The sequence below is a fragment of the Lepeophtheirus salmonis genome, chromosome 11 (genome assembly GCF_016086655.4).
Source record: "Lepeophtheirus salmonis chromosome 11, UVic_Lsal_1.4, whole genome shotgun sequence".
In the NCBI taxonomy this organism is placed as follows: Eukaryota; Metazoa; Arthropoda; class Copepoda; order Siphonostomatoida; family Caligidae; genus Lepeophtheirus; species Lepeophtheirus salmonis.
Window position 1 is genome coordinate 2,105,665 of NC_052141.2, and position 10,558 is coordinate 2,116,222.

General features: G+C 32.7%; 1 protein-coding gene across 1 annotated transcript; it reads left to right on the top strand.

Moving 5' to 3' along the window:
- Positions 1–4,108: 4,108 nt before the first annotated feature.
- On the top strand, positions 4,109–5,958 carry LOC121126300 (piggyBac transposable element-derived protein 4-like). Its single transcript, XM_040721638.2, has 2 exons — positions 4,109–4,237; positions 4,326–5,958. Exon 2 carries the CDS (start codon positions 4,328–4,330, stop codon positions 5,216–5,218), a length of 891 nt encoding a protein of 296 aa, XP_040577572.2. The 5' UTR covers positions 4,109–4,237; positions 4,326–4,327; the 3' UTR covers positions 5,219–5,958.
- The last annotated feature ends 4,600 nt before the right edge of the window (positions 5,959–10,558 follow it).

Here is a 10,558-nt window from a genome sequence, read left to right on the forward strand (position 1 = left end):
AGTTGGAACCCTATTTCCATAAATTTTGCAAGCACAACTGCTGAGGTGTGAGCTGATTCATTATTGTAATAGAAAATGACTTTTATAGGCCAATTGTGGATGTTTTCTTGCAGCTGGGGTTTCAAACGGTTCAATAACGATGAATATGTAATATGCACCTATAATAGTTTTAGCCTTTTCCAGATAGTAGATGAAGAACATTTCTTACTAATCCCAATAGACAGTCACCATCACCTTTCCGGTCGAAGGAACGGTATTCAACTTTTTTGCCACAGACTCCCCCTTGATAACCCATTGTTTAGATTGTTGTTTGATTTCACGAGTGTAGTGATGTATCCATGTTTCATCCACAGTGAATAAACGAGGCTTAAAGTCCAGCGGATTCTTCTGGAACAGCCGCAAACCGTCCTTGCAACACTTCACACGATTTCGTTTTTGGTCAGGCATGAACAATTGCGGCAACCATCTTGCAGATAGATTAGTCATATCCAAATGGAGATGCAAATATTGTGTACCCATTCCTTCGAGATATTACAACACTAGCAACCTCAAGCACCTTCATTCTTCTGTTATCCATCATTATATCATGGATTTTATCTATGATTTCTGGAGTATTAACCTCAACATGGAGTTCAGAACGTACAGCGTGACTTGTGCCAATATGGCCACTCTGAAAATTTTGAAACCACTCACAAGCTGTTCTAATCTCCTGAGGGATTTTGTCTTCGATAAAGACGAAATTCTTATTCGTCGATTTTTTTTGAAAATCACCTCTCTTCTCTATTCAAACAAATGCCAAACAGAAAGAAATAGACCGATCTAACTGGAAGTTGGTCTGTGTTCTTGCAAGATATGCTACAAACTAAACATAACCGCGATACGCGATAGTAGTTCCATCTCTAGGACTTTGCGCTTACTTTTCAAACGACCTTTGTACTGGGTATGACAACAATGCATCCTTGTTTATAATTCGTGGAAATGAGGCTGTAAAAATTACTATTAGCGGATTGGGGGGAGTGTTTTTATTCTAAAGTATATACTTTCAAGCAGGAATGTAAAACTTTTAGCCTGCAAGCTGCATTTCGGCCCCTTAATATTGAAGTGCGGGCCACTAACCATTATCACATCAATTAGTATTTTTATCCCTCCCCTAACTCCCACCCCAATGTAATCCTGCAGACTCCCCTGAACAGGATTACCAGATTGCCCTTAAAAAATTAGATTGGTATTTTTTTATATTTGGCCAAATTTGAAAAACATATGTATTTAATAGTTTTGTTTTATAAAGCCATTTTTCATGAAATTAAATTTAATGGGTTCTGTAGCCCATTAAAATATTTTAAATGACAAGGACGTCCATTATATTAAAAGGTGGGACATCCCTGGTCTAAAGTTTTCTTTTAAATACAGTCAGTTGCTATCATATGTTGGAGTAGCGAGGAACGTGAGTTTGGTGTCGGAAATAACTGTTGTTAAAAAATGGTTACAGATAATGTTTTCTAAAAATAAACTAACAATAATTTAGACCCTTAGCTTTTATTGGTTCGATTTTTGAAATCAGTTATCATAATTTGAATTTGCAAAGTTCTTTGAATGTAAAAAACTCCATGAGTAACAATAATCAAAGCTACATTTTATTCCATCCGATCCGGTGTCATAGAAGAATTTTAGATTATTACAATTAGTCGAAATCAAGTAGTTTGGAACGGATTTATTTCGGGAAACTCAACATCTTTAAGACCTTTGCAGAATCGCCAAGATCAACTTGGAGTAATTTCTGCCTATGGCCTTGTTAGACACGATGTGGGACTTGTCTTAATTTCTTTCCTCTCATAGATGATTGTAGCTGATTTAATGAAATGTTATTAGGGATAAGCTGGTCTCCTTCCAAGAATTTCTCAAATTGTCAGGGTTTCTTTTTTTAACATACGTAGAGGTCATAATGTATACAACTCTAACTCGTCCCTCCCACATCCAATGGAAGAGATTCTTTTCGTTATCTACGAAACGTCATCTATTTTCAGAAAACTTCTTTTCCCTTTCTGTTGATGTATATATACATATAACTATATTCGTTTCATGTTTTCAGCTGCTACTTAATGGATTAGATCGTATTTGTTGTAGCCTATCAAGATATATATCAAGCCCAAAAGAAACTCTTTTTTTGATTGACACTCCATGAGGATTAAAAACGTATACATAAATATTGTGATGGTGAGTTTTTATTATTATTCTTTGTGTCATACTATGTATGGACGAATGGTAGCGTAGGAGAAACGTAACAATGGTCAGAGAGTCTAATGATGAACATTAATCAAAAGCTTTTAATCCTTATCCATGTTTCATCTAACACCTTTCCTTATTGTTGATACCCATATATGTATTTTGTTATAAAGTAAATATGTAGAAGAGTTTTTCTTCCGGTATCCCGTTCCCCGGGAAATTTTGCATTATAACTATTTCATGATATAAGATTAACGTAATTATATCATTCCTTAATTTGATCTAGGAATCAACTTAAATATATATTATTATCGCATCAGTACCAACTTTGAGTACTTGGAATATAATATGTGACCAGTCTAAACAAAAGTAATCTAGAATCTTTGTTATCAAAATTGAGTGTGGCTTATTAAATTTATTTTCCTATAGGAATATTCCTCAACATCTATATCTAAATTATGAACCCTTTAAGTATGTGGCAAATTCCACTTAAATACGCCGAAATTGATGGTCACAATTAAAAAATCAAAAATTGATAGATTTAATTTTAAAAGGGCTATATTGGAGCCAATTTAAGTTTCTTCAATGTTGTAATCAATAACAAAAGTTATTGGGTATCGTAACTCATCCCACAAATTTGAATAATAAGCCGATAATTGACTCAAATATGTTTATTGGATATTGGGATTGTACATTTATATATATGAAGTAAGCACATAAATTGGGATTTTTACCTTTTTTTAATGTTTCTTTTTCATTGGTCAGATAGAGTTGCAGTGATTCAGTATTAGTAAACATGAAAGTATTACAAGTATTCTACATACAGGGAGCGGGGATCAGATTGTCGCCTACTTTAAACCTTGATAATTTGAAGACGACATGAAGGCCATGGCGAGGGATCTGGGCTGCCATGAGAGTTGTCTGGGTGTGGCAACAGGACTCAGCACTCTGCCATATGTCCAAAATCTCCATGCTGTGGTTAACCGAGAACTGTTATGAGGTCGTAACCAAGGATTTGGGGCCTCCTAACTCTCCCGACCTTAATCCTTTGGACTATTTTGTCTGGGGCTATGTCGAGAGACATACCAACAGACATCCCCATAGCACCAAGGCCAGCCTGATGGACTCCATTAAGGAGGTATTCGGCAACATGGACAATGAGATGGTCAGAAGAGCCTGCAGCCGGTTCAGAGGCCGTATTGAGGCCGTTATTGATGCCAACGGGGATTATATCGAATGAATGGCTACTCTATACCTATATGCTCGTCATAGTTTTGATTTTCAATAAAAAAGTTAAAAATGTATATTTTGTGTTGTTTTTTGTAGAAACATATTTTGGCGACAATTTGATCCCCGCTCCCTGTATCTAGCATAAGAATTATGTTTGAAGTACATGTTCATAAATATATTTTCTTCTCTAGGAGTTACAGTGATTCGAACTATAGAGAAAGAAAGATATTGAGGTGACAAGGATTTTACTTGGCCCCTGGATTTAGTTAGGCAGACAGAGAATAAGTATTCTGATTTCGAAAAGTTTGATGCAGGTATTTTTGGGGGTCTACTAGTAGATAATATATTAAAATCCAAGGGAAAACAAACCAATCTATTAAATTTATGTTTCTTTCAGCGGAATACTTTGTGGTAAGCATATCAAAGTTAACAGCTGAATGGAATGGAACAGTCTTTTGAATACTTTGTCCCTTTATATATTATTTGTCTATCTCCACATTTTCTTGATTTTTGTTAAATATTGTTTTTTCTGTTGAAGAACAATATATAACTTTTTGAAGTTGTATAAAATGTGACGTTTTAAATGTCTCATAAAAAAAAATAAAAAATGGATTCTTGTGTTGCGTGAGTTGACTTTTTGGGATGTAAGATCTTGAGTGCACATCGTACTCCAATTCAGAAGGTGAGGATTTCGAATTGGAAAAAGATGAAGAATATGTTCAACCACCTCAATCAAGTTCTTCTGATTCTGATGACTATTCTGATGTTTTTGACAAGCCTGTCGGTAAGTAATTTTCTTGAATACCATTATTAGTTTTCCTAAATACTAGATGTATTTATTAACAACTAATTGGTATATTTAACATTTCAAGAAATGCCAGGATGCAATCAAGTGACTCAATTCCCGTCTTCTAAGAAACATAAATCAACCGACTTATTAGAAGAGTCAATGTATGTTGGCAAGGATAACACAATCTGGCACAAACAAATAGGAAATGGAGAAATTTCAGCCCGTTTTAGCCAAGAAAACATTTTGAAGGAAGTCTCAGGTCCATCATCATTTGCAAAACGTAACATCATTACAGATAAAACAATATCAGCTTTTGAACTCTTGATCGATAATTATATTATTGATCACATTGTAAAATGTACAATAGTTGAGGCTCGTTCAAAACTTAAGAATGATGTATGGACAACCAGCAAACGAGAAATACTCCAACTGATTGCAATAATGTATGCGAGAGGAATCTTAGCCAAAGGGCAGCCGACAGAAGTCATTTGGTCAAGAAAATTGGGGATCAATCTCTTTAGGAATACTATCCCTCGCGACAGATATAAGGAATTATTGAGATATATCCGCTTTGATATTCGTTCCACAAGATCACAAAGACTTCAAAACGACAAGTTTGCCTTGATTTCAATGGTATGGGATCGATTTGTCGAAAATTGTAAGTCATCATACAGGCCAGGTGAAAATATTACCATTGATGAGCAACTATTCCCAACAAAAGCTAGATATCCATTTACCCAATATATGGCTAAAAAGCCTGATAAATTTGGTATAAAATTTTGGTTAGCAGTTGATGCATCGTCCAAATACTTGGTAAATGGATTTCCTTACTTGGGAAAAGATTCTCAAAGACCAGCAAATAAATCTTTATCAGAATATGTCGTAATGAAGCTAATGGAACCATATTTGGGTAAAGGGAGGAATGTTACAACAGATAATTTCTTTACGTCATTGTCTCTTGCAAATGAACTTTAAATTTTTTGGAAAATAGGATGACTATTTTAGGAACTATGAATCGTGCTCGCAAAGAAATACCTCCTGAACTAAAAGCTACCAAACAAGCACTATTTTCAAGCTTAATCTTTGTAAATAGTGGCAAAACATTGACTTCTTATCAAGGGAAAAAAAACAAAAATGTTTTGATTTTGAGCTCTGTTCACAAAAGTGTTAAAGTTTTAGATGTACGAAAAAGGTTACCAGAATCAATCCAGTATTATAATGAAACTAAGTATGGAGTTGATATTCTAGATCAAATGGCAAGACTTTATTCCACCAAAATGTCCTCTCGCCGATGGCCTTTACAAGTTTTTTATAATATTTTGGATTTTGCTGGTATAAATGCTGTTATCTTGTACAGAGAAGTGACTGGTAAGAAAATAACTCGTCGCCAGTTTTTGAATAATTTGATTACCGAACTTATTGGTGAAGATGATGAATCAAAGGATGATATGGAAAAAAATAAATTATTTCAATCACAATCAAACTGTTCAACTAAAAATAAAACCTGGTGTACAGTCAATTGTACAAGAAAATCACGGCGCTTAGCAAGCAAAACCTGTTGTAAATGTAAGAGATTCATATGCAAGCCTTGTATTGGTACTGAAAAAACAATTGTAACTTGTAAAAAATGCTAATTTCTTTATATGTGTTATTATAAAAGTTATGTTTATTTTTTTAAATAAATAATAAATCTTCGGAGAAAATAAAAATTAAAACATTACTTTTAATTTTATCAACCACTAAAAGTTACAAATATTAAAAAATAAATGGGTATCATTTTTGATATCCACTGTCGTTTAAGGGGGTCGTTACTATCCGTCGTTCTAGTGTATGGCTTTGTAACAAAGCTTGTTCAGATTCCTAACTACAAAAAAACCCACGCTGTACTCCGACAAATTGTCCCATGCATACACTATAAGGGCCTTCAAGTTGTCAACGCTGCCGTTGGAAGTAACATTCACCTCTTTCTTCGGAATTGACTATATGGAGAAGTCCATTACATTGAGATCTGTCGAGCTCGAGTCTCTATAGAAAATTGTCAGCTTTAGTAAAGTTGAGTTTTTGGTTGGGGTTGGAGTAATACTTGAATCCAACCAAAACTATCGAAAAATTCATACTTATGTAGATTTATGCTCAAAAATAGAATGCCACAACGTTTTTAAATCCTTCATTTTTCGCTTACGCTAGGTGTAAAAAAATTGTGCAAGGAACATTAATCAACAGCATTGAATGAAAGGTATTTTTTCATCATATTTTATGAGTAAAGTAAGATATATTCAGATTTGGGATTTTAAATCCAGAACAAGTTTTCAATATTTCGGGAGCCCTGAGATATTTAAGTATGAAAGTGTGTTCATAAAATTTAGCTGACGAAATTGTTTATAAGATATACATGATTCTTGAGATTTACATCAAATTTAAACGCTGTGGGGCCATCATTGTATGTTTCCGTACCGGGTGTATGCTCAATGAGATTATTGAGTCGATGAAGCTGCCCAAATCAACTAATTTGTGCAAAAGCTTCAGTATTACTAGGACAATGTTTTTCTTAGCAATTCACAGCTAGTTCTAAACATTGTTAATCCAAACATCGTAAAAAAATTACTCTTAACCTCTCAAAATTTGCATTATAGAGTTGAATAAATACCAACAGTTGTCTCGGTATTCCCACGTCTCTTGTTTTTCATAATTTGTGTCAGACCCGTCAGGTCCCATTGTCTGGAATTTTGTTATTGGCAATAAAAAAACTTCAATAGTATGTGATGAACAAGCTAATTTTTGGTGGAATATATAAAATTAAATAAAACTTATTCCGAGTTTGATTACATAACTTCCTTTTCACAAAAGTTGTTTTAAATTTTTTTTTTATAAATTAGAAAAGTTTTAATTATGTTTTAGTATAATAGTACACATATAAAGTTTATTATTTTTATAATCATATCAGATAAGTGACGTCCCCCGTTGTCCATACACTGAGTAAAAGAAGCTTTAGTATTTTTATACCTGGTAATTTTTTCATTTTTTTGTTTCTCATTAAATAACTTTCATGAAAAGGTTTTAGAAGGATGTTATTTCATATAAAAAGATGCAAAAGTCAATAAGCGACATATTGTTTTTATACATGTGGATCATTAGTGAGGGACATTTTAAAAAGAGCATTAAATCATTGTTTTTCCGGAATTAATTTGGTTTTCTATTAATTAATTTAAGCAAATAGGACCAATTAGGAATCCTTGCAGGACATCAGATTTGAGTTCTTCAGTTCAGCTCTTCGGCATTATTAAATTTAATTAACAACATATCTGATACTTATAGATTATTAGTTCATTAGGTAATTATTTATCGTCAACGTTACATAGGTTCTAAAAATATGAGATTTCCCAAATAAACCCTGTTAAAATTAATCAATTTGGACAAACTTCATTATTCGGCAACTTTAAAATGATTAGGATCAATTAAAAAAATATTTTATTTTTATATTAGAAATTGAAGCAATTAGTTGATTGTTATAAATCACACCAATAAAAACTCAGTAGCTAAATTGCAATAAGTTAAATTTCAGTAAATTATTATGTCAGGTTTTTTTGTTTTCTAACGATTTCATCAGCTGTATTCTATTACGAGCCCAACAAAGACATACACTTATAACTAGCTTATGAAATACAGAATATAACAATGAGGGTTTGTTGTGGAATTGTAAATGTATCAGGGTCGTTTGAAAAGTCTTGTACCATCCGAAAGATGGCACTCCTGGCGCATATTGAGGTTAAGTGTAGTTAGTAGCATCTCTTGGAAGAATACACACCAACTTTCGGACCGATCGCTTTGACTATATCTGTTTGGTATTTGTTTTAACTGAGGAAAAGGTCGAAACAATTATGGCGACTGTCCTTTACATTTGCAAGGAATAATCCTGATGACCATCTGGAAAAGGGTAAAACTATTACAGATCCATATTATTCATCATATTAAGCATTTTCACTCTTTTGTCATCATTTTACGGATTTCATAAATGATTTCTGGAGTAGTTACATCAACGGGGCGTCTAGAACATTCTGCGTCTATTGTGCCCATATGACTAATCCAAAAATTTTGAAACCACTTATAAACTGTTTTAATCGAAGGTGCAAAGTACCCATAATGTTTATCAAGATTCATTTTAGTCTCTTGAGGCATTTTGCCTTTCATACAGTAATGTTAATTAACACACGAAAATATTTTTCATCCATTCTTTGAAAATCACTCCACTTCTTCGATTCAAACGAATGCCAAACAGAAAGAAATACACTGATCTGGCTGAAAGTTGGTGTTTTTCTTCCAAGAGATGTTCCTAACTAAAAATAACCACAATATGCGCCAGTACTGTCATCTTTCGGACTTTGCAAGGACTTTTTAAACCCCCTTCATCATATTATAGGCTCCTTGCAAGCTTAGTAAGACATGAATCCATAATCTACATTACCCCTAATTTATTTTTTATTATATGCATATATATAATATTTTCTTTATATATTCTATATAGGAACAAAAGCACAAGAACAGAGACTGATCAGCAATATATTGCAGTCTCGCTTCGACTTTGTCGGTTCCGGTTCTAGGGGGTTCAAGAACCGGCACTCCTTGAACCACTAGAACCGCTGGACCGATAAAGGCACAACCTTGTTTAAATATCATCGGCGCAATAAAGAATATTACTCAGAAGTAAACTATAATATACCATTTTATACTTTGATAAAAAAAAACCTTTTTAATTTATAAATATATATTTGATTATGAAATAATTTCCTTCATAAATAAAAAATAAAGATGATGGAGGTTTAAAGTATTTTTTTATTTTTATATATGAGGAAAAAAGATGATGTTGAGCTGCTTACAAAACATTTAAAACTCACTTTTGATAGCATCATTATAAAATATGAAATATAGGTTTATAAAACAGAAAAATAAAATTCCGTTAAAAACAAACACAGTAAGCAGTATTGAATTTATGGGACACTGTTGTCTCCGAGGTACGAAAGGGTTTAATAAAAGGTAGTTAACATACTTGACAATTAAGATGATAATTTTTATTGACTCTAAGACAATGTGGTAAGAACTCCTGATGGACTATGATGCTGGTGTGCTTTCTTTGGTCTTGGCTCACCTGTGCTCTTCCTTTGGAAGAAATAGGCTTTGGTTTCGTTATCCTAACTCATGATTTATCATCTGTTTTGATCCTTTTGAGCAAATTAGGATCATCATAGATGTCTTTTTACAGCTCATTAGCAATGCTCATACGATGATTAATTATTTTAAAATCAAGCAATTTCGGAACAAACTTCTCTGACAATAATCTCATCCCCCATAAAAATCGAAAGAAAATTCATGGTACGAGCCACCCAATATGTCAATATCCTCTGCAAACTTATCGAATAGTCATTCCACTTTTTCAACAAGAATTTTATTAACAGCTTCACCATTTTCAACGTACATGGGCGTCCAGAGCGGGCTCATCATGGGCTATCTTCCTAGCTATCTTGGAAGAGTTTATACCACTTATAAACATTTTTTTACTCAGAACAGTTTCACCGTATACATTGCCACGATATTATTGTACCTCCAGTGCATCAACTTTAACCAAATTCTCTAAATATGGGATAATTCATGAAAATTGTTACCCCGAGCAAGAAACGATTCAAGAAACCGGTATTCAAATCAAGAAATAGAGTGAGGAATGTCCCAAAAAGGAAAATATATACTTTTTCGCATAAGGATTTTAATATTAGGAATAATTTATTATTTAGGTCTATCAGGAATCTGAATATTTCTATCATAGATTTAGAGGATCTTTAATACTTTTTTGAATGATCCTTTTTTGGGATAAATAATTTGTGTTTACTCTCATAAAAATAGTAGACATAGACTAAGTCGATGGTATTAGTGTTATATTTTACTAACAGTGTATAAATTATATATCATTTGGGAAAACTTGAATGTGAGATGAGTCAAAGGACCTAAGTTCGGAGCATACTCAAAATTCGTATTCAATTTAAGAGTCAATAATTATTAACTCTTGAATTGACTAAAGTCAGAATAATCTCGCACATAAATTATTAATATTTTGAAATGCTAAATAATATTTGATTTCAATTTAAAAATTGTAATAAAGTATCTATATATGTACTTAATAATTTAATTTGTTCAAAAATACTTTATTAAACTATTGACATCTCTAAATTTATATAACTATGGTCATAAATTATAATTATTATAACAAATATAATAAAAAAATATAGTTATTTAAAATACCTAACTATTACAATTCGAATGGTTTTG